Genomic DNA, 26,911 nt, shown 5'->3' with positions numbered 1-26,911 from the left:
ACACTACACAACCCTACACAACCCTACACTACACTACACAACCCTACACTACCCTACACAACCCTACACTACACTACACAACCCTACACAACCCTACACACTACACAACCCTACACAACCCTACACTACACTACACAACCCTACACTACCCTACACAACCCTACACTACACTACACAACCCTACACAACCCTACACACTACACAACCCTACACAACCCTACACTACCCTACACAACCCTACACAACCCTACACAACCCTACACAACCCTACACTACCCTACACTACACTACCCTACACAACCCTACACTACCCTACACAACCCTACACTACACTACCCTACACAACCCTACACTACCCTACACTACCCTACACACTACACAACCCTACACAACCCTACACTACACTACACAACCCTACACAACCCTACACACTACACAACCCTACACAACCCTACACTACACTACACAACCCTACACAACCCTACACACTACACAACCCTACACAACCCTACACTACACTACACAACCCTACACAACCCTACACACTACACAACCCTACACTACCCTACACAACCCTACACTACCCTACACAACCCTACACAACCCTACACTACCCTACACTACACTACCCTACACAACCCTACACTACACTACCCTACACTACCCTACACAACCCTACACAACCCTACACTACACAACCCTACACAACCCTACACACTACACAACCCTACACAACCCTACACTACACTACACAACCCTACACAACCCTACACAACCCTACCCTACACAACCCTACACAACCCTACACTACACTACACTACCCTACACAACCCTACACTACACAACCCTACACAACCCTACACACTACACAACCCTACACAACCCTACACTACACTACCCTACACAACCCTACACTACCCTACACAACCCTACACTACACAACCCTACACAACCCTACACAACCCTACACTACACTACCCTACACAACCCTACACAACCCTACACTACACTACCCTACACAACCCTACACAACCCTACACTACACTACACTACCCTACACAACCCTACACTACACAACCCTACACAACCCTACACACTACACAACCCTACACAACCCTACACTACACTACCCTACACAACCCTACACTACCCTACACAACCCTACACTACACTACCCTACACAACCCTACACTACCCTACACAACCCTACACTACACTACACAACCCTACACAACCCTACACACTACACAACCCTACACAACCCTACACTACACTACCCTACACAACCCTACACTACACTACCCTACACTACCCTACACAACCCTACACAACCCTACACAACCCTACACTACACTACACACTACACAACCCTACACAACCCTACACTACACTACACAACCCTACACACTACACAACCCTACACAACCCTACACTACACTACACAACCCTACACAACCCTACACACTACACAACCCTACACAACCCTACACACTACACAACCCTACACAACCCTACACTACACTACACAACCCTACACAACCCTACACACTACACAACCCTACACAACCCTACACTACACTACACTACCCTACACAACCCTACACAACCCTACACAACCCTACCCTACACTACCCTACACTACACAACCCTACACTACCCTACACTACCCTACACTACCCTACACTACCCTACACTACCCTACACAACCCTACACAACCCTACCCTACACTACCCTACACTACACAACCCTACACTACCCTACACTACCCTACACAACCCTACACAACCCTACACAACCCTACACTACCCTACACTACACTACACAACCCTACACTACACAACCCTACACAACACTACACAACCCTACCCTACACAACCCTACACAACCCTACACAACCCTACACAACCCTACACAACCCTACACTACCCTACACTACCCTACACAACCCTACACTACACTACCCTACACAACCCTACACTACCCTACACAACCCTACACTACACTACCCTACACAACCCTACACTACCCTACACAACCCTACACTACACTACACAACCCTACACAACCCTACACACTACACAACCCTACACAACCCTACACTACACTACCCTACACAACCCTACACTACACTACCCTACACTACCCTACACAACCCTACACAACCCTACACAAGCCTACACTACACTACACACTACACAACCCTACACAACCCTACACTACACTACACAACCCTACACACTACACAACCCTACACAACCCTACACTACACTACACAACCCTACACAACCCTACACACTACACAACCCTACACAACCCTACACACTACACAACCCTACACAACCCTACACTACACTACACAACCCTACACAACCCTACACACTACACAACCCTACACAACCCTACACTACACTACACTACCCTACACAACCCTACACAACCCTACACAACCCTACCCTACACTACCCTACACTACACAACCCTACACTACCCTACACTACCCTACACTACCCTACACTACCCTACACTACCCTACACAACCCTACCCTACACTACCCTACACTACACAACCCTACACTACCCTACACTACCCTACACAACCCTACACAACCCTACACTACCCTACACTACACTACACAACCCTACACTACACAACCCTACACAACACTACACAACCCTACCCTACACAACCCTACACAACCCTACACAACCCTACACAACCCTACACTACCCTACACTACCCTACACAACCCTACACTACACAACCCTACACAACCCTACACAACCCTACACAACCCTACACAACCCTACACTACACTACACAACCCTACACAACCCTACACAACCCTACACAACCCTACACTACACTACACAACCCTACACAACCCTACACAACCCTACACTACCCTACACAACCCTACACTACCCTACACTACACAACCCTACACAACCCTACACTACCCTACACAACCCTACACAACCCTACACAACCCTACACTACCCTACACAACCCTACACAACCCTACACTACCCTACACAACCCTACACTACCCTACACACTACACAACCCTACACTACCCTACACACTACACAACCCTACACAACCCTACACACTACACAACCCTACACAACCCTACACACTACACAACCCTACACTACCCTACACTACCCTACACTACCCTACACAACCCTACACTACCCTACACAACCCTACACAACCCTACACAACCCTACACAACCCTACACTACCCTACACAACCCTACACTACCCTACACTACCCTACACAACCCTACACTACCCTACACAACCCTACCCTACACAACCCTACACAACCCTACACTACCCTACACAACCCTACACTACCCTACACAACCCTACACTACACTACCCTACACAACCCTACACAACCCTACACTACACTACACAACCCTACACAACCCTACACTACACTACACTACACAACCCTACACAACCCTACACACTACACAACCCTACACAACCCTACACACTACACAACCCTACACAACCCTACACAACCCTACACTACACAACCCTACACTACCCTACACAACCCTACACTACACTACACTACACAACCCTACACAACCCTACACACTACACAACCCTACACAACCCTACACTACACTACACAACCCTACACAACCCTACACTACCCTACACACTACACAACCCTACACAACCCTACACTACACTACACAACCCTACACAACCCTACACAACCCTACACTACACTACACAACCCTACACAACCCTACACAACCCTACACACTACACAACCCTACACAACCCTACACTACACTACACAACCCTACACAACCCTACACAACCCTACACAACCCTACACTACACTACACAACCCTACACAACCCTACACAACCCTACACAACCCTACACACTACACAACCCTACACAACCCTACACTACCCTACACAACCCTACACTACACTACCCTACACAACCCTACACAACCCTACACAACCCTACACTACCCTACACAACCCTACACTACACTACCCTACACTACCCTACACTACCCTACACAACCCTACACTACCCTACACAACCCTACACACTACACTACCCTACACAACCCTACACTACCCTACACACTACACAACCCTACACAACCCTACACTACACTACACAACCCTACACTACCCTACACAACCCTACACTACACTACACAACCCTACACAACCCTACACACTACACAACCCTACACAACCCTACACTACACTACACAACCCTACACTACCCTACACAACCCTACACTACACTACACAACCCTACACAACCCTACACACTACACAACCCTACACAACCCTACACTACCCTACACAACCCTACACAACCCTACACAACCCTACACAACCCTACACTACCCTACACTACACTACCCTACACAACCCTACACTACCCTACACAACCCTACACTACACTACCCTACACAACCCTACACTACCCTACACTACCCTACACACTACACAACCCTACACAACCCTACACTACACTACACAACCCTACACAACCCTACACACTACACAACCCTACACAACCCTACACTACACTACACAACCCTACACAACCCTACACACTACACAACCCTACACAACCCTACACTACACTACACAACCCTACACAACCCTACACACTACACAACCCTACACAACCCTACACTACCCTACACAACCCTACACTACCCTACACAACCCTACACAACCCTACACAACCCTACACTACCCTACACTACACTACCCTACACAACCCTACACTACACTACCCTACACTACCCTACACAACCCTACACAACCCTACACTACACAACCCTACACAACCCTACACACTACACAACCCTACACAACCCTACACTACACTACACAACCCTACACAACCCTACACAACCCTACCCTACACAACCCTACACAACCCTACACTACACTACACTACCCTACACAACCCTACACTACACTACACAACCCTACACAACCCTACACACTACACAACCCTACACAACCCTACACTACACTACCCTACACAACCCTACACTACCCTACACAACCCTACACTACACAACCCTACACAACCCTACACAACCCTACACTACACTACCCTACACAACCCTACACTACCCTACACAACCCTACACTACACTACCCTACACAACCCTACACAACCCTACACTACACTACACTACCCTACACAACCCTACACTACACTACACAACCCTACACAACCCTACACACTACACAACCCTACACAACCCTACACTACACTACCCTACACAACCCTACACTACCCTACACAACCCTACACTACACTACCCTACACAACCCTACACTACCCTACACAACCCTACACTACACTACACAACCCTACACAACCCTACACACTACACAACCCTACACAACCCTACACTACACTACCCTACACAACCCTACACTACACTACCCTACACTACCCTACACAACCCTACACAACCCTACACAACCCTACACTACACTACACAACCCTACACACTACACAACCCTACACAACCCTACACTACACTACACAACCCTACACAACCCTACACACTACACAACCCTACACAACCCTACACACTACACAACCCTACACAACCCTACACTACACTACACAACCCTACACAACCCTACACACTACACAACCCTACACAACCCTACACTACACTACACTACCCTACACAACCCTACACACTACACAACCCTACACAACCCTACACTACACAACACAACACTACACAACCCTACACTACACAACCCTACACTACCCTACACAACCCTACACTACCCTACACTACCCTACACAACCCTACACAACCCTACACACTACACAACCCTACACAACCCTACACAACCCTACACTACCCTACACTACCCTACACAACCCTACACTACACTACACAACCCTACACAACCCTACACACTACACAACCCTACACAACCCTACACTACCCTACACTACCCTACACAACCCTACACACTACACAACCCTACACAACCCTACACTACCCTACACTACCCTACACTACCCTACACAACCCTACACTACACTACACTACACAACCCTACACAACCCTACACACTACACAACCCTACACAACCCTACACTACCCTACACTACCCTACACTACCCTACACAACCCTACACTACCCTACACTACCCTACACTACCCTACACAACCCTACACTACCCTACACTACACTACTCTACACTACCCTACACAACCCTACACAACCCTACACAACCCTACACAACCCTACACAACCCTACACTACCCAACACAACCCTACCCTACACACTACACAACCCTACACAACCCTACACTACCCTACACAACCCTACACAACCCTACACACTACACAACCCTACACAACCCTACACTACCCAACACAACCCTACACTACACACTACACCACTCTACACAACCCTACACTACACAACCCTACCCTACACAACCCTACACAACCCTACACTACACTACACTACACACTACACAACCCTACACTACACTACACTACCCTACACTACCCTACACACTACACAACCCTACCCTACACAACCCTACACTACACTACACTACACAACCCTACACAACCCTACACTACACAACCCTACACTACCCTACACTACCCTACACTACCCTACACACTACACAACCCTACACTACACAACCCTACCCTACACAACCCTACACTACACAACCCTACACTACCCTACACTACCCTACACTACCCTACACACTACACAACCCTACACTACACAACCCTACACTACACTACACTACACAACCCTACACAACCCTACACTACACAACCCTACACTACCCTACACTACCCTACACTACCCTACACACTACACTACCCTACACTACCCTACACAACCCTACACTACCCTACACAACCCTACACTACCCTACACAACCCTACACTACCCTACACAACCCTACACTACACAACCCTACACTACACTACACAACCCTACACTACACTACACAACCCTACACTACCCTACACACTACACAACCCTACACTACACTACACTACACAACCCTACACAACCCTACACAACCCTACACTACACAACCCTACACTACCCTACACACTACACAACCCTACACTACACTACACTACCCTACACTACCCTACACACTACACAACCCTACACTACCCTACACAACCCTACACAACACTACACAACCCTACACTACCCTACACTACCCTACCCTACACAACACTACACAACCCTACACTACCCTACACTACACTACACAACCCTACACAACCCTACACAACCCTACACAACCCTACACAACCCTACCCTACACAACCCTACACTACACTACCCTACACTACACTACACAACCCTACACAACCCTACACAACCCTACCCTACACAACCCTACACTACACAACCCTACACAACCCTACACAACCCTACACAACCCTACACTACACAACCCTACACAACACTACACAACCCTACACAACCCTACACAACCCTACACAACCCTACCCTACACAACCCTACACAACCCTACACGACACTACACTACACAACCCTACACTACACAACCCTACACAACCCTACACTACACAACCCTACCCTACACTACACAACCCTACACAACCCTACACACTACACAACCCTACACTACCCTACACTACCCTACACAACCCTACACTACCCTACACTACACAACCCTACACTACCCTACCCTACACAACCCTACCCTACACTACACTACCCTACACTACCCTACACTACCCTACACAACCCTACACTACCCTACACAACCCTACACTACCCTACACTACCCTACCCTACACAACCCTACACTACACAACCCTACCCTACACAACCCTACACTACCCTACACTACCCTACACAACCCTACACTACCCTACACTACCCTACACAACCCTACCCTACACAACCCTACCCTACACTACACTACACAACCCTACACTACCCTACACAACCCTACACAACCCTACACTACCCTACACTACCCTACACAACCCTACCCTACACTACACTACACAACCCTACACTACCCTACACAACCCTACACTACCCTACACAACCCTACACAACCCTACACTACCCTACACAACCCTACACAACCCTACACTACCCTACACTACCCTACACAACCCTACCCTACACTACACTACACAACCCTACACTACCCTACACTACACTACACAACCCTACACTACCCTACACAACCCTACACTACCCTACACAACCCTACACAACCCTACACAACACTACACAACCCTACACTACACAACCCTACACTACCCTACACAACCCTACACAACCCTACACAACCCTACACAACACTACACAACCCTACACACTACACAACCCTACACAACCCTACACAACCCTACACTACCCTACACTACCCTACACACTACACAACCCTACACAACCCTACCCTACACAACCCTACCCTACCCTACACTACCCTACACTACCCTACACTACCCTACCCTACACAACCCTACCCTACACTACACTACACAACCCTACACTACCCTACACAACCCTACACAACCCTACACTACCCTACACAACCCTACACTACCCTACACAACCCTACACTACCCTACCCTACACAACCCTACCCTACACAACCCTACCCTACACAACCCTACACTACCCTACACTACCCTACACAACCCTACACTACCCTACACTACCCTACACTACCCTACCCTACACAACCCTACCCTACACTACACTACACAACCCTACACTACCCTACACAACCCTACACTACCCTACACAACCCTACACTACCCTACACAACCCTACACTACCCTACCCTACACAACCCTACCCTACACTACACTACACAACCCTACCCTACACAACCCTACACTACCCTACACTACCCTACACAACCCTACCCTACACTACACTACACTACCCTACCCTACACAACCCTACCCTACACTACACAACCCTACACTACCCTACACAACCCTACCCTACACAACCCTACACAACCCTACCCTACCCTACACAACCCTACCCTACACTACACTACACAACCCTACACTACCCTACACAACCCTACCCTACACTACACTACCCTACCCTACACAACCCTACCCTACACTACACTACACAACCCTACACTACCCTACACTACCCTACACTACCCTACATACTACACAACCCTACACTACACTACACAACCCTACACTACCCTACACACTACACAACCCTACACTACCCTACACAACCCTACACAACCCTACACTACCCTACACACTACACAACCCTACACAACCCTACACTACCCTACACACTACACAACCCTACACAACCCTACACTACCCTACACAACCCTACACTACCCTACACAACCCTACACTACCCTACACAACCCTACACTACCCTACACAACCCTACACAACCCTACACAACCCTACACACTACACAACCCTACACTACCCTACACACTACACTACCCTACACTACCCTACACAACCCTACACAACCCTACACTACACTACACTACACTACATTACACAACACAACCCTACACAACCCTACACTACACTACATTACACTACCCTACTCAATCCTACACAACCCTACACTACTCTACCCCAGACTGCCCTACCCTACCCCAGACTGACTTACCCTACCCCAGACTGCCCTACTCTACCCCAGACTGCTCTACACTACCCCAGAGTGCCCTGCTCTACCCCAGACTGCCCTGCTCTACCCCAGACTGCCCTGCTCTACCCCAGACTGCCCTGCTCTACCCCAGACTGCCCTGCTCTACCCCAGACTGCCCTGCTCTACCCCAGACTGCCCTGCTCTACCCCAGACTGCCCTGCTCTACCCCAGACTGCCCTGCCCTACCCCAGACTGCCCTGCCCTACCCCAGACTGCCCTGCCCTACCCCAGACTGCTCTGCCCTACCCCAGACTGCTCTGCCCTACCCCAGACTGCTCTGCCCTACCCCAGACTGCCCTACCCCACCCCAGACTGCCCTACCCCACCCCAGACTGCTCTACCCTACCCCAGACTGCTCTACACTACCCCAGACTGCTCTACTCTACCCCAGACTGCTCTACTCTACCCCAGACTGCTCTGCACTACCCCAGACTGCTCTACCCTACCCCAGACTGCTCTACCCTACCCCAGACTGCTCTACCCTACCCCAGACTGCTCTACCCTACCCCAGACTGCTCTACCCTACCCCAGACTGCTCTACCCTACCCCAGACTGCTCTACACTACCCCAGACTGCTCTACACTACCCCAGACTGCTCTGCCCTACCCCAGACTGCTCTGCCCTACCCCAGACTGCTCTGCCCTACCCCAGACTGCTCTGCCCTACCCCAGACTGCTCTGCCCTACCCCAGACTGCTCTGCCCTACCCCAGACTGCTCTGCCCTACCCCAGACTGCTCTGCCCTACCCAGACTGCTCTGCCCTACCCCAGACTGCCCTGCCCTACCCCAGACTGCCCTACCCTACCCCAGACTGCTCTACCCTACCCCAGACTGCTCTACCCTACCCCAGACTGCCCTACTCTACCCCAGACTGCTCTACACTACCCCAGAGTGCCCTGCTCTACCCCAGACTGCCCTGCTCTACCCCAGACTGCCCTGCTCTACCCCAGACTGCCCTGCTCTACCCCAGACTGCCCTGCTCTACCCCAGACTGCCCTGCTCTACCCCAGACTGCCCTGCTCTACCCCAGACTGCCCTGCTCTACCCCAGACTGCCCTGCTCTACCCCAGACTGCCCTGCTCTACCCCAGACTGCCCTGCTCTACCCCAGACTGCCCTGCTCTACCCCAGACTGCCCTGCCCTACCCCAGACTGCCCTGCCCTACCCCAGACTGCTCTGCCCTACCCCAGACTGCTCTGCCCTACCCCAGACTGCTCTGCCCTACCCCAGACTGCTCTGCCCTACCCCAGACTGCCCTACCCCACCCCAGACTGCTCTACACTACCCCAGACTGCTCTACTCTACCCCAGACTGCTCTACCCTACCCCAGACTGCTCTACCCTACCCCAGACTGCTCTACCCTACCCCAGACTGCTCTACCCTACCCCAGACTGCTCTACCCTACCCCAGACTGCTCTACCCTACCCCAGACTGCTCTACACTACCCCAGACTGCTCTGCCCTACCCCAGACTGCTCTGCCCTACCCCAGACTGCTCTGCCCTACCCCAGACTGCTCTGCCCTACCCCAGACTGCTCTGCCCTACCCCAGACTGCTCTGCCCTACCCCAGACTGCTCTGCCCTACCCCAGACTGCCCTACCCTACCCCAGACTGCCCTACCCTACCCCAGACTGCCCTACCCTACCCCAGACTGCTCTACCCTACCCCAGACTGCTCTACCCTACCCCAGACTGCTCTACCCTACCCCAGACTGACCTACCCTACCCCAGACTGACCTACCCTACCCCAGACTGCCCTACCCTACCCCAGACTGCCCTACCCTACCCCAGACTGCCCTACCCTACCCCAGACTGCTCTACCCTACCCCAGACTGCTCTACCCTACCCCAGACTGCCCTACTCTACCCCAGACTGCTCTACACTACCCCAGACTGCCCTGCTCTACCCCAGACTGCCCTGCTCTACCCCAGACTGCCCTGCTCTACCCCAGACTGCCCTGCTCTACCCCAGACTGCCCTGCTCTACCCCAGACTGCCCTGCTCTACCCCAGACTGCTCTGCCCTACCCCAGACTGCTCTGCCCTACCCCAGACTGCTCTACACTACCCCAGACTGCTCTACACTACCCCAGACTGCCCTACCCTACCCCAGACTGCCCTACCCTACCCCAGACTGCCCTACCCTACCCCAGACTGCTCTACCCTACCCCAGACTGCTCTGCCCTACCCCAGACTGCTCTGCCCTACCCCAGACTGCTCTACTCTACCCCAGACTGCTCTGCCCTACCCCAGACTGCTCTGCCCTACCCCAGACTGCTCTGCCCTACCCCAGACTGCTCTGCCCTACCCCAGACTGCTCTGCCCTACCCCAGACTGCCCTGCCCTACCCCAGACTGCCCTGCCCTACCCCAGACTGCCCTGCCCTACCCGAGACGCCATTACCCTACCCTAGACTCTCCTACCCTAGACTATACTCGACTACACTACCCTAGACTCTCCTACCCTAGACTAAACTATACTACCCTAAACTACCCTACCCTCATCAGGCTGGCTTTCACCTGGTCTGTTATTTCAGATCAGTGCAATGAAGGAGAGGAGAGAGGATTTGTTTTGAGAAAGAGCCACAGAGTTGGACTGATTTTTAATTCAGCCAATGTTGAGGTTATTGTGTCAACTGTGCTGATGCCAGTGGTGCTAATCCTGTTTATTTGGAATGTGTTTCAGGTTCCAGACCAAGTACTTCCAGGGTAAATATGGTAACCTGGACTCATCCCTGATCTCCTTTGGGCCATGTCAGACCCCTACACTGGGCTTCTGTGTGGAGCGCCACGACAAGATCCAGTCCTTCAAACCAGAGACCTACTGGGTCATACAGGCTAAGGTGAGCCCCCAAGCCTAAACCGAGCCTTAAAAAGATACATCGGGATTTTATCTACTTCCACAGAGTCAGATGAACTCGTGGATACCATTTTTATGTAAAAACAAAATCCCTAAGTTTTCCTTTAAGGCTAACCTCGTCCCTAACCTCGACCCTAACCTCGTCCCTAACCTCGTCCCTAACCTCGTCCCTAACCTCGTCCCTAACCTCGTCCCTAACCTCGACCCTAACCTCGTCCCTAACCTCGACCCTAACCTCGACCCTAACCTCGTCCCTAACCTCGACCCTAACCTCGACCCTAACCTCGACCCTAACCTCGACCCTAACCTCGTCCCTAACCTCGACCCTAACCTCGACCCTAACCTCGACCCTAACCTCGACCCTAACCTCGTCCCTAACCTCGACCCTAACCTCGTCCCTAACCTCGACCCTAACCTCGACCCTAACCTCGACCCTAACCTCGACCCTAACCTCGAACCTAACCTTGACACTAGATCCTTCAAACCAGAGATCTACTGTGTGTTACAGCAGTGTAGGCTGGTGGATAGAGATATAGGAGGATGTGCTCATTGTAATGGCTGGAATGGAATAGATTGAAAGGATTTAAACCCATCAAACATACGGAAAACATGTTTGACTCTGTTCCGTTTATTCCATTTCAGCCATTACAATGAGCCCATCCTCCTTGAGCTCCTCCCACCAGCCTCCACTGTCATACAGGCTAAAGAGAGCTCCCCAAAAAAAACCTGTCTGAGGGTTTCATGTGGGAATCGGGTGCTTCTTTGGGTAAACATTTTATATCCTGAGCCTTCTCCCTCAACAACACCCAAAGATGACCTCAGATATTCTCAGAACCAAACAGGTGCTCAAAGAGCCATTAAGTCTAACATAATAAATGTGTTTTTCTGTAGGTTTTCAAAGGGAAAGAGTCTCCTCTGACTCTGGACTGGGACAGGGTGAGAGTCTTCGACAGAGAGGTGGGACAGATGTTTGTCAACATGACTAAGACCTCCAGGGAGGCCAAGGTAAGACCTGTCTCGCTGCCTGTCTCTCTGCATCTCTCGCTGCCTGTCTCTCTGCCTGTCTCTCTGCATCTCTCGCTGCCTGTCTCTCTGCCTGTCTCTCTGCCTATCTAGCTGCCTGGCTTTTTTCTCTCTGTCTGTTTCTCTCTCTTTCTGTCTCTCTTTCTCTCTCTCTTTCTGTCTCTGTTTCTCTGATGGTCGTTAGTAGCCTACCAAACTTGCTTACTCCCTGGTACTCTATTGTCACTCTAATCACTCTGACATCAATGCAAATGTAATCGAAAATCTAATCAAACACTTCATGAGAGCCCATGAGCTCATGTTGTGCAACATTTCTATAGGATATGCAATTGCGTGAGAAAACAGAGTGATGGCCTCTACTAAGGAGGGTCCCATCAACTTTCTATAGGCTAGGCCTACTATTTATCGGCATTCCTAATATTAAGCTCATTGTTTGTCTTTACAACAGGAGTATAGCCTACCTAGCTGGCATGAAAATGAACCATGGGAAAAGCATCCTCCATTCGCTATTTAAGTGCATAGATGACACATCTATTTTTTACTATGCCCATGTTTCGAGACAGGTGCATGATAATGGTCCTTTTTAAATCAACTAATTTCACACATATATTATTTAGTATAATTAAAGACAAGATTAAATTAAGAATAGTCTGAGGGGTGACAATATTAGCCTATCACTTTTGGATGATGTATTATAACTTGTGAATGATGCCCAGCATGTGCAGTAAGGCAAGGAACAGCACATGCCTTTTTTTGCTAATTTTTCAAATCCTAGTCGCACACCTCATGTAGTCTAACCCATAGGCCTATAAGTTTTGATAAGGTTTCTGACACAACTAAAGTGGTCAAATAACTAATCCGTTTTATAACTGGTGTGGAGCCTAACTGGCATGCGCTTCAAGTTTGGGGAAGAAAATGTTCACCATAAAATTTCACCTTTTTAATAACGCATTATTACATGCATAATCCCATTTGCATTCGCACCTTCGAGAACAGTGTTTACCAGCTAATTGATTGCATTTTGGAACATTCGTGCTGATAGCTTACTGCCGTGTGTGCATTGCCAGTCTTATAACATTTTAAGCTAAAATGTTCTGATCTATTGCATCAGCCTCATTGCTTTAAAATGTTTGTTTTTGCTGATGCGAATGGTTGTATTAATTTGGGATCTATCGCATCCCACAACTGTCCCAGAGTAGGTTTGGAATATTTATTTATTGTACAGACGGACATAGATGGACAAGTTGACCAAAAGGACACTTTTGGCCAAGTTGACCAATAGCATAGGTCAACTTTTGTATTATGGGGGATAGTGGATTGTCATAGGCTGGTGCATTTCCTGTTTGTTAGACATACTCATCTTATTGGCTGATGAAAAGTAAATTTGGACAGTTCTAACATCTTCAGATTTCGATAAGAGAGACGTGCGCAGTTGCGTCCCCGATGTGTCTGTCTTCATTCACTTGTAGCCTACTTCTTAGCTGAAATGCCTGTGAGATGAACCTGATAACGTGACAGGCATTGGCTACGTCTGAGCGAGTCATGTGAGTGAGAGGTGCTTCGGAGCAGGGCAGCCGGGAGAAGGGAACATTATTATATTATCATTCTTATATTTAGCCCAGGGGCACAACGGCAACTTTGGCCGCAAAAAGCTCTTTTTTTTTTTTTTTTGGTGGCATTGCAGCCGGGAAATTCGAGGCCTGGTGATAATATTATCAAGTGCTTGTCAAATTGTGAATGAGAGACTGATGAAGTGTGTGCAGCTTGCGACTTAAAAAAAATCATCATTAGAGTCCCATCATACAGCCTTAGAATGTATTAAAAATCAAATATATATAGCCCAACGTTTGTATCACAACTAAAGTTGAATTACTAATTCTAAATGAAGCATATAGGAGGACCTGTTTCTTTGTTAATAAACGCTCAACACAGAATAACCGCATGTGCACACTCCCTCAAATCGTTTGGAGAAAATATTATTTTCTATTTTATTCAGATATGTTAAATTGTATTCTTCATACTATAAAATAATGACGAAAAATGCCATGGAATTCTAAGAAAATCTTGCCTGCTAATGAACTAGTGTAGCCCACAGCCATATGACATAGCCAGATCAGGGCATAACATAAGGACAACTCAAGAGTATGATATTACGTTCTTCTGAAATAGACATTTTCTTCATATCATGTCTCTTTAGACTTGTCTAAAATAAATAATGGATTTATTGTGACCATGTAGGTTATATTAAATGGATTTATTAGACTTTTTGAAATGTAGATGTTCCAAAGGTCTATATCAGTGGCTTGTAGGCTATGTGTGGAATCCAGGAGATCCTAAAACGGTTTATGTTAATTAACGGTCAGTTACCATGAGACCGGCAGTTATTTGCTTGACAATCACCGACTGACAACATTTCGTGACCGCCATAGCCCTACTCTCTCCTTCCTCTCTCTGATGTAACACAAGTACTTAGTAAAGACCCTTGAGGTTAAACTCCTCTTTTGTAACGGAGACTTGGGCAGAGGCCACAACTTAAGAAACCACTTCATCCACGCTCAATGGCGTGCGTTTACACAGGCAGCCAAATTATGATCTTTGGTCCAATTTTGGGCAAAATATCTGATATGACTGGTCAAAAGATCAGAATTGGGCTGCCTGTGTAAACGCAGTCAAAAGAGTGCCTTTTATGAAAGGTGTAGTTGTCTTCCCGTCCTGAAGGTGGAGTCGGTGAGTAAGAAGGAGAAGGCCAAGCAGAGACCTCTGGCCTTGAACACTGTGGAGATGCTCCGAGTGGCCAGCTCCTCTCTAGGTGAGACCACCAATCACAGCACAGACATTAGCATCCAGTCAGCCAGTAGTCCAGCCCTTCAGCCAGTAGTCAAGCCCTTCAGCCAGTAGTCAAGCCCTTCAGCCAGTAGTCCAGCCCTTCAGCCAGTAGTCCAGCCCTTCAGCCAGTAGTCCAGCCCTTCAGCCAGTAGTCAAGCCCTTCAGCCAGTAGTCAAGCCCTTCAGCCAGTAGTCAAGCCCTTCAGCCAGTAGTCAAGCCCTTCAGCCAGTAGTCAAGCCCTTCAGCCAGTAGTCAAGCCCTTCAGCCAGTAGTCAAGCCCTTCAGCCAGTAGTCAAGCCCTTCAGCCAGTAGTCCAGCCCTTCAGCCAGTAGCCCAGCCCTTCAGCCAGTAGTCAAGCCCTTCAGCCAGTAGCCAAGCCCTTCAGCCAGTAGCCCAGCCCTTCAGCCAGTAGCCCAGCCCTTCAGCCAGTAGCCCAGCCCTTCAGCCAGTAGCCCAGCCCTTCAGCCAGTAGTCCAGCCCTTCAGTGCTGTGTTCTCTTCCATTTTAGGTATGGGTCCACAGCACACCATGCAGATAGCAGAGCGTCTGTACACCCAGGGTTATATCAGCTACCCCCGTACTGAGACCAACCACTACCACGACAACTTTGACCTGAAAGGGACACTCAGACAGCAGGCTAACAACCCCTTCTGGGCTCAGGAGGTGAGTGCAGAGAGAGACCGAGGCTGCGTGTGTCCCCTATTCTCCAACTCTTATTCCAGAAGTGTGCACTTGCAAACTCAGCGTCGTAGATTCTAAAAGCATAAGATTGATGTGAGCATTGGCTGGAGAAAGTGTGTGAACTTTAGGAGACTGGCTGAGAATCAGGAAGCAGTCTGGGACTGAGGAGGTCACACACCGATACAAAGACATGTACACACACACACACACACATACACACATACACACATACACACATACATACATACATACATACATACATACATACATACATACATACATACATACATTCAGGTTATTGCGTACTGCCCGGAATTACCTCATTTGGAAGTTACCTCGCAATAAACTCAAAATGTAGCGAAAAGCATCTGACAAAACGGACACACACACACACACACATGGACTGATTGATTCTCCAAAATGTGATACATTCAGATTATTCATGCATACTCTCCCTGATGATGCCATTTGAAAGTTATTAGTACATACACGCAAACACTTGCTCCAACACGTGATTAGTTGTGATTATGTGTGAATTAGATACATCCTCCTGGTTGACATTATTTGAAGTTACCTTGAAATTAAACAGAAAAAAACGAAATTGTGCCAAGACAAAATACAGTGAAACTGATCCCAGAGCAGCAAGCCTACATTGAGACTGAAAACCAGCCAACACAGTGAAACTGATCCCTGAGCAGCAAGCCTACATTGAGACTGAAAACCAGCCAATACAGTGAAACTGATCCCAGAGCAGCAAGCCTACGTTAAGACGCTATGAAAACCAGCCTTGACATGGTCTATCCCCCTCTAGGTGAAGGCTCTTCTGTCAGAGGGACTGAACCGTCCCAGGAAAGGATCTGATGCTGGAGATCACCCTCCCATCACCCCCATGAGGGCTGCCTCCGAAGGAGAACTAGGTGGGTAGTGGCACCTCGAAACTAGCCTGGTAACATCTGCTTGTGTTTCCTTACTATTGCCAACTCCAGCACAAACAGATCATGGAACCAGGCTACCTTGTAACATGTCATGTTTCACCTGCTATATCTACATATCTTCATTTTCACTTCCTCCTGTCCTTCGATTCCTTATGTTAGCTTCCCTCCATCAATTTCCAGTCTCCACCATGGTCATGTTCATTAGGGCACGTCCTTGGAAAAAATGTTTTGCGACATGAAACGGAAATGAGCATTTCATATTGGACAATTGGTTGAGGTAGTCCCTCCCTGTTTGTCTGTTTCCTTCCATTTGGAGCCTAATGAACATGACCCAGGCATCTCATTGTGCTACCTGCATTCTCACAGACCTTGCACAGTCTTCACATTTTGATGCCTTAAAATTGAATGTAAAAAAAAAAATATTACATTAGATTTTTCCCCTTACCAGTCCATGTACACAAACTACCGCACATTTCCAAAGTTAAAGATGAAATATTTATTTATTTTACCCCCCCCCAAAATGTTTTTTTTTTTTTAAAGATAAATTAAGTTATTTTGATTGTGTATGTTATCACCCCAGAGTTAGTACGTGGTGGAAACATTTTTAAGATTCGACAAACTTTTAGGGTAAAATGTCTCCAAAGTTTGTGTCAAAATTGCTCCAACTCAGTCAATTTGATTGGGGATTATTGATGGACAGGAATATTCAAACCTTATCTCTGATTTTCAAGCAAATTTAAGTCAGGACTGAGACTGGACCATTCAGGAACACCCAAAACCTCTTGGAGAGCCATTCTGGGGTGTCTAGAATAAAACAATTGTCCCGCTTAAAAATAAAAAACATCGCAGGTTTTTTCAGAAGATTGAGGTGGGTTTTCCTGTAACTGTAAAGGAAAATTAAAATGAGCGTTTTCATATTGAAAAAAAAGTATGTTTTTCTAAAGTCCATGTAGTGCCTTCCTGTTTCAGTCTGTTTTCTTCTGTTTGGTACCTAATGAACACACCCGCTGCCTGTCTCTCCAACAGGAAGTGACGGGTGGCGTCTGTATGAGTACATCGTGCGCCACTTCATCGCCACGGTGAGTCAGGACTGTAAGTACCTGCAGACGACCATCTCGTTCACCATCGCCTCCGAGGGTTTCTCCTGCAGTGGGAAGACACTCATATCACCTGGTGAGGTCCTGTTGTTGTTTACTGTTCTTGTTGTCCTCTTGTCCTCTGGTCTTGTTTCCTAATATTGTTATGCTGAGAAATATTTTCTGATACACATGACTAATAAAACCAACCAATTAGTGTTGCCGTTTTCATGAATAAGACTTCTAAATGCTTTATAAGTGATACTAAATGTTAATAAGCTGTAGTCTAAATTCTTTATAAATGATACTAAATGTTAAGCTATAGTTTAAATGCTTTATAAATTGTACTATTTATTTATAATGCTAATAGATGTCTAAAATGTTTGTTGTGACTGGTTCTCAGGCTTTACGGAGGTGATGCCGTGGCTGGGTATCCCTCTAGAGGAGGCCATGCCAGTGTGTGAGAGGGGAGATGTCTTCACAGTGGAGGAGATTAAACTAGTGGAGAGACAGACCAGCCCTCCAGACTACCTTACTGAGGCCGACCTCATCACACTGATGGAGAAACACGGCATAGGTGTGTGTGTGTGTGTGTGTGTGTGTGTGTGTGTGTGTGTGCGCAGGGGTTGAGGCTGTGTGGGTTTGGGTGTGGGTTTTTGATTCATATTATGTCACCGCAGGTGTCTGTCTAGGAATAAGTTCATGGTGGAATACTGTGTGTGTCCAACCCTCCCTCCAGGTACTGATGCCAGCATCCCGGTTCATATCAACAACATCTCTCAGAGGAATTATGTGACGGTGGAGAACGGACGCAAGCTCAAACCCACCAACCTGGGCATTGTTCTGGTGCACGGATATTACAAGACAGGTGTGTGTGTGTGTGTGTGTGAGAGAGCATCGTCCTGGTGCACATATTCTACAAGACAGGTCAGTACTAACATTAACACTCATCACACTTGCAGGTGGACCCTACATTTGTCATTAGCACAAGTTAGAATGGACATGTTTTCATGCATGTTCTTGGCCATGTGTATCCATTTGTCCTTGCATGCATTTGTGTGTATTTACACCGCAATGTTTGTGTAGATGCTGAGCTGGTGCTGCCTACCATCCGTGGTGCAGTAGAGAAACAGCTGAACCTGATTGCTCAGGGCAAGGCCAACTACCAACAGGTTCTGCAACACACGCTGGACATCTTCAAGAGGAAGTTCCACTACTTCTTTGACACCATCGCTAGTGAGTACAACACACTCACACAAACTTCAAGAGGAAGTTCCACTACTTCTTTGACACCATCGCTAGTGAGTACAACACACTCACACAAACTTCAAGAGGAAGTTCCACTACTTCTTTGACACCATCGCTAGTGAGTACAACACACTCACACAAACTTCAAGAGGAAGTTCCACTACTTCTTTGACACCATCGCTAGTGAGTACAACACACTCACACAAACTTCAACAGGAAGTTCCACTACTTCTTTGACACCATCGCTAGTGAGTACAACACACTCACACAAACTTCAACAGGAAGTTCCACTACTTCTTTGACACCATCGCTAGTGAGTACAACACACTCACACAAACTTCAAGAGGAAGTTCCACTACTTCTTTGACACCATCGCTAGTGAGTACAACACACTCACACAAACTTCAAGAGGAAGTTCCACTACTTCTTTGACACCATCGCTAGTGAGTACAACACACTCACACAAACTTCAAGAGGAAGTTCCACTACTTCTTTGACACCATCGCTAGTGAGTACAACACACTCACACAAACTTCAAGAGGAAGTTCCACTACTTCTTTGACACCATCGCTAGTGAGTACAACACACTCACACAAACTTCAACAGGAAGTTCCACTACTTCTTTGACACCATCGCTAGTGAGTACAACACACTCACACAAACTTCAACAGGAAGTTCCACTACTTCTTTGACACCATCGCTAGTGAGTACAACACACTCACACAAACTTCAACAGGAAGTTCCACTTGAAACAGAACTAGCAGGAGCGCTTCAGGTATCCCAAGAAAGCCACAGGTGCTCTCGGATGGGAATAGTGATTGCAGGTGCTCTCGGATGGGAATAGTGATTGCAGGTGCTCTCGGATGGGAATAGTGATTGCAGGTGCTCTCGGATGGGAATAGTGATTGCAGGTGCTCTCGGATGGGAATAGTGATTGCAGGTGCTCTCGGATGGGAATAGTGATTGCAGGTGCTCTCGGATGGGAATAGTGATTGCAGGTGCTCTCGGATGGGAATAGTGATTGCAGGTGCTCTCGGATGGGAATAGTGATTGCAGGTGCTCTCGGATGGGAATAGTGATTGCAGGTGCTCTCGGATGGGAATAGTGATTGCAGGTGCTCTCGGATGGGAATAGTGATTGCAGGTGCTCTCGGATGGGAATAGTGATTGCAGGTGCTCTCGGATGGGAATAGTGATTGCAGGTGCTCTCGGATGGGAATAGTGATTGCAGGTGCTCTCGGATGGGAATAGTGATTGCAGGTGCTCTCGGATGGGAATAGTGATTGAAAAGCGAAGAAAAACAACCACAATCTGTAATTTAGTAAATTCTCTACTGTAATTTAGTCAATACTCTACCATAATTTAGTCAATACTCTACTGTAATTTAGTCAATGCTCTACTGTAATTTAGTCAACTCTACCGCAATTTAGTCAATACTCTACTGTAATTTAGTCAATGCTCTACTGTAATTTAGTCAATACTCTACTGTAATTTAGTAAATAGATAGGTAGGTAGCTAATGGACATCATAAACTACCCATGTCTCTGTCCTGTAGGTATGGACGAGCTCATGGAGGTGACGTTCTCTCCCATCGCTGCCACCGGCAAGCCCCTGTCTCGCTGTGGCAAGTGCCATCGCTTCATGAAGTACATTCAGGTCAGTGTTACAAAACAACATCAAAAGGTCACTGGGTCAACCTCCATCTCATCTGATCTATACTGCTAATCACCATCTGATCTATACTGCTAATCACCATCTGATCTATACTGCTAATCACCATCTGATCTATACTGCTAATCACCATCTGATCTGTACTGCTAATCACCATCTGCTCAATACTGCTAATCACCATCTGCTCAATACTGCTAATCACCATCTGATCTGTACTGCTAATCACCATCTGATCTGTACTGCTAATCACCATCTGATCAATACTGCTAATCACCATCTGATCAATACTGCTAATCACCATCTGATCTGTACTGCTAATCACCATCTGATCTGTACTGCTAATCACCATCTGATCTGTACTGCTAATCACCATCTGATCAATACTGCTAATCACCATCTGATCAATACTGCTAATCACCATCTGATCACTACTGCTAATCACCATCTGATCACTACTGCTAATCACCATCTGATCTGTACTGCTAATCACCATCTGATCTGTTCTGCTAATCACCATCTGATCTGTACTGCTAATCACCATCTGATCAATACTGCTAATCACCATCTGATCAATACTGCTAATCACCATCTGATCGATACTGCTAATCACCATCTGATCTGTACTGCTAATCACCATCTGCTCAATACTGCTAATCACCATCTGATCAATACTGCTAATCACCATCTGATCAATACTGCTAATCACCATCTGATCAGTACTGCTAATCACCATCTGATCTGTACTGCTAATCATCTATTTTAATAATTATACATCATAATAATACATAGGATTTAAAGGACGCTGTAAAGAAGATTTTCGTGACAAACCTTTTTAATAGATTTAAATGGTTTATTTGAACTGTTTTCATAGTTCCTTACTCATGATGATTACTTTGTGTGTACCCCTTTAAGAGCGCCCTGCAAATCCATGCTAGAAAGAAAACATTTAGCTCTGGTAACATAGGTATTTCATTTTGAACGGTTTGGGCTGCTACAGACGAGCGGTTTTCTGCATTGTAACGGTGCAACCATGGAGACACTTCCCTTTAACATAAACATCCTGCCACCAAAGTAGGTCTCTCTCTCCATTTCTCTATCTCTCCATCTCTCTACCTCTCTTCTCTCTATCTCTCTCTCTACCTCTCTTCTCTTTCTCCCTCTTTTCCCTCTCTCTACCTCTCATCTCTACCACTCTCTATCAACTCCCCCCCTCCACTAATGTGGAAAAGTTTTCCCCCTATTGAGTTTGTCCCCTCATTGAAAAACATCACAAACTTGCCAGCCGGATAGAACAAGCAAAAGAGCTAGCCGGCCAAAGGGCCAGCCGGTCAGAGATCCTGCCAGCCATCCAGTCAGTCAGAGATCCTGCCAGCCATCCAGTGAGTCAGAGATCCTGCCAGCCAGTCAGTCAGAGATCCTGCCAGTCAGCAGGTGTAGACCTTACTTACTTACTTACAAGCCCCTAACCAACAATGCAGTTTAAAAAAATACGAATAAGAAATAAAAGTAACAAGTAATTAAAGAGCAGCAGTAAGCCAGTCTAGTGGTTACCAGTGTCTCATTAACCCAAAGCCCTAGGCTAGGTCAGGGATGGTAAAAGCAAAGATCTTTTTTAACTAACCCAAGATAGTTCATCTCTGTCGTTTTACAGTGGAAGCAAATGAAGCATAGTGGGCAGAACGCGGAAAGGAGGTAGGCAATGCCAAGTACGAGATAGCGAGATGCTATTGGCGCATTGTAGCATGTATTTACATATATCCATTAGGGAATGCCTCCTCTGTGAAGTGAACTCAATTTGACCTTGCATTCCTTCTAAACAACACATTTTTGTTCTATAAAAATTAGCACACTGTGTTCCTTACAGATTTTAGTTTTGGGAACAGAAACATTTATTGAGATCAGATGTTTAATCAATGAGAATGTGAATCTTGGCCCAGTTTTACCTAGTTCCATCCTCTCCCAATACACGCGACTGAACTTCCTCTCACGACCATATTTGGTGGTGAGAAAACATTCTATCGTGTGAAGAGACTGCCTTGAAAATGTTCATCTTGTCTTTCGTGTCATAAATAATCCTTGGTTCCTGCCTGTGCTTGGTAAAGATATGGGGAGGGCGACATGACCCCCTCCTTGGGACCACCTGGCAGAACGCCAGAATATGTTCTATAAGTTAAGATAGGAGACGGTGCCAGACACAAGCCGGAATCAACCCTATGAACCATGCCTATGTAATGTGTCTGTAACCAGTATATAAGGGAACTAACGGGACTGCCCCGTTGGAGCTCCCTTCAGACCGGTACTTTATGCATCTGTTTGACTGTGACGTCTCCAGCTTGCTGTTAATATACAATGATTAATTTAAGGTTGACTTCGACTGTGCCATGGGTAGAATTTCCACGACAGGATGCTTCAGCTTTATAGCCCCTGTGACGTGTCTGTCTGTGGTAAAAACTTGTTGGACGAGTGTGATGTTAGCATCGCTAGCTTTTTGGCTAAAAGCTTCAGCTAAGTAGCATACTGGTATGTTACTGTAAATTATTATTATTATCCATGCTAGGACACTACTAATTTGGTTACATAATAATGTGCTATGCTTACTATTATTTTACTTTGGCAAAATGTGGATTATATAGTGATTACTTCGTAGTTACTCTTCTGCTACGTTGGGATTTGAACGTTTGAGAAAGTAGCCAACTAGTCATTGATACAGTGTCACTCTTATTTCTTAACAGATACAGGTTTACCCAGTAAGGGGACAGGATGGTCAATCAAAACAGGGAATATTCAAAAAAATTTTTTAGTGAAAACTTGCCTCATTTAGGAGTCAAGTTCAAAATCTCTTGACTGCCTTCAACAACAAAAAGTCAAGTGCCACAATTCGATGACTGCCACACACACACACACACACACACACACACACACACACACACACACACACACACGTTGGTGGTCGGGGAGAGTGGCGTAAGTTGTACCGTTAATTACATTCAGCATCACTCCGTCAACAGGCCATATAGTATTATTTCTAGATATTACAGGATGTTGTGTATCCCTGGAAATAATCTGAATTCATGTAAACGTTACAATTTTGAAAATTACTTTTCCCTCCAAAAAGTGGCCTCTTGTCACAACTTACCCCGGATATGGGGTAAGTTAAGCTGCGGGACAGGGTAAGTTAAGCAGCCTACACATTTCTTGACTGAATGAAATATTACCACTACCTTTTTAAAACCATGTCTCTCTTTATTTCTCAAACACAATTCAACACAATCACTTTTTTTGTCTTTTAATAATTTTAAGCATCTTTTGACACCTAACAAACACTTTGCTCCTTTTTTTTAAAGCACTTAACCCTTAACGTAGGCAAGGCCCTGTTGTTACTTTATATCCGAGCGATACGGCCTTTGCAATGATTGGCTCAACCCACACAGCCACAATGATTCACTTTCATGCTATTGAAGCTTATAGAGCCCCCTACTGATGTGTGTATAACAATAAAACAACGATCTACTTTGGTTTAGATACAAAGAATCATGAAACCTTGAACACAATATATTCATTTGACTTGGTGAAAATCAGTTTCTTTTGGACTTAACTCGCTTACCACTTTTTCCATGTGGTTTCTTCCTTCACAGACTCCATGAAAAGATTACCTCTTCTTAAATATTTGATCAAATTATACATTTTGTATATGGTTTCTTAGAAACACGGATGGCTCAACTTATCCCACTCTCTTCTACGGGAAGGGACTAGACGCTCTGACACGTGGCCAGCAAGCATTAATCTCCCCCCCCCCCCCCCCGTTCTACCGGTTTGGTGGCCGAGCTGCGGCCTTCGGTCGGCGGAAAGGGACCAGAAAAGGGAGCTTTTAAATGAATGAAGCCACTTCAACTGAGGAAGTCATAGAGGCATGTATTATTCATCAGGGTCCTTTCTGTTCATTAGGGGACATTGTTACAAAACGTGTTGCAATGGAAAACTAAGAAGGAGCGTTTCTCATTGGACCAGGTAGTCCCTCTCATGTTCTAGTCTGATTACGTCTGCATGTTGCTATGGGACGACGTGACTCCAGAGTGGCGTGTACCGGTCTAGTGACGTTGGGGAGAGCGGGGGAGACAGACAGAGGGGTAGAGGCAGAGAAGGACAGAGGGAGAGACAGAAAGACACGTGGCTGATTTGACTGATGAAGGAAGCCACGAGGGAACCATGAAATGACCTCTTAAGGAGGATGGGGATACATCCAGTATCCAATCAAAAGGTCGCTGGTTAGATTATTATAAAACAAATGTGACCTTTTATTTAACTAGGCAAGTCATTTAAGAACAAATTCTTATTTTACAATGACGACCTAACCCGGCCAAACCCTCCCCTAACCCGGACGACGCTGGGCCAATTGTGCACCAACTTATGGGACTCCCGATCACGGCCGGTAGTGATACAGCCCAGGATCGAACCGGGGTCTGTAGTGACACCTCTAGCACTGAGAGACAGTGTCTTTAGACCGCTGCGCCACTCGGGTGCTGAACCGACAAGGTGAAAAATCTGTCGATGTGCCCTTGAGCAAGGCACTTAACTTTAATTTGCTCCAGGGGCTGCCGGACTACTTTGGCTGACCCTATAATACAACACATTTCACTCCACCTATCCGGTGTATGGACGATTTTAAACACCATATACACATATACAGTGCCTTCAGAAAGTATTCGCACCACTTGACTTTTTCCACATCTTGTTGTGTCACAACCTGAACTTAAAATTATTTCAATTTAGATTTTGGTCTCCATTGCTGCGCTGGTGGAATTTTAAATGGAAGTTCTGGAACTAGCCTACCGGAGCTGACAACGGATTTAATATAT

At 47.0% G+C, this 26,911-nt stretch overlaps 1 protein-coding gene across 1 annotated transcript in view; it reads left to right on the top strand.

The window, feature by feature from the left end:
• The window catches only part of top3b (DNA topoisomerase III beta), a 38,909-nt gene that overhangs the window by 7,711 nt on the left and 4,287 nt on the right, over window positions 1-26,911 (top strand). The window contains exons 6-15 of the mRNA XM_039018028.1: window positions 12,423-12,579; window positions 13,488-13,601; window positions 16,338-16,428; window positions 16,954-17,108; window positions 17,938-18,043; window positions 19,088-19,234; window positions 19,541-19,714; window positions 19,877-20,005; window positions 20,224-20,373; window positions 21,940-22,040. Coding sequence (XP_038873956.1) covers window positions 12,423-12,579; window positions 13,488-13,601; window positions 16,338-16,428; window positions 16,954-17,108; window positions 17,938-18,043; window positions 19,088-19,234; window positions 19,541-19,714; window positions 19,877-20,005; window positions 20,224-20,373; window positions 21,940-22,040 — 1,324 coding nt within the window. The remainder of the gene's footprint in view (window positions 1-12,422; window positions 12,580-13,487; window positions 13,602-16,337; window positions 16,429-16,953; window positions 17,109-17,937; window positions 18,044-19,087; window positions 19,235-19,540; window positions 19,715-19,876; window positions 20,006-20,223; window positions 20,374-21,939; window positions 22,041-26,911) is intronic.

The sequence above is a fragment of the Salvelinus namaycush genome, chromosome 1 (genome assembly GCF_016432855.1).
Source record: "Salvelinus namaycush isolate Seneca chromosome 1, SaNama_1.0, whole genome shotgun sequence".
Taxonomy (NCBI): Eukaryota; Metazoa; Chordata; class Actinopteri; order Salmoniformes; family Salmonidae; genus Salvelinus; species Salvelinus namaycush.
The sequence above is the reverse complement of the archived record's forward strand: the minus strand, read 5'-3'. Positions and strand labels throughout refer to the sequence as shown.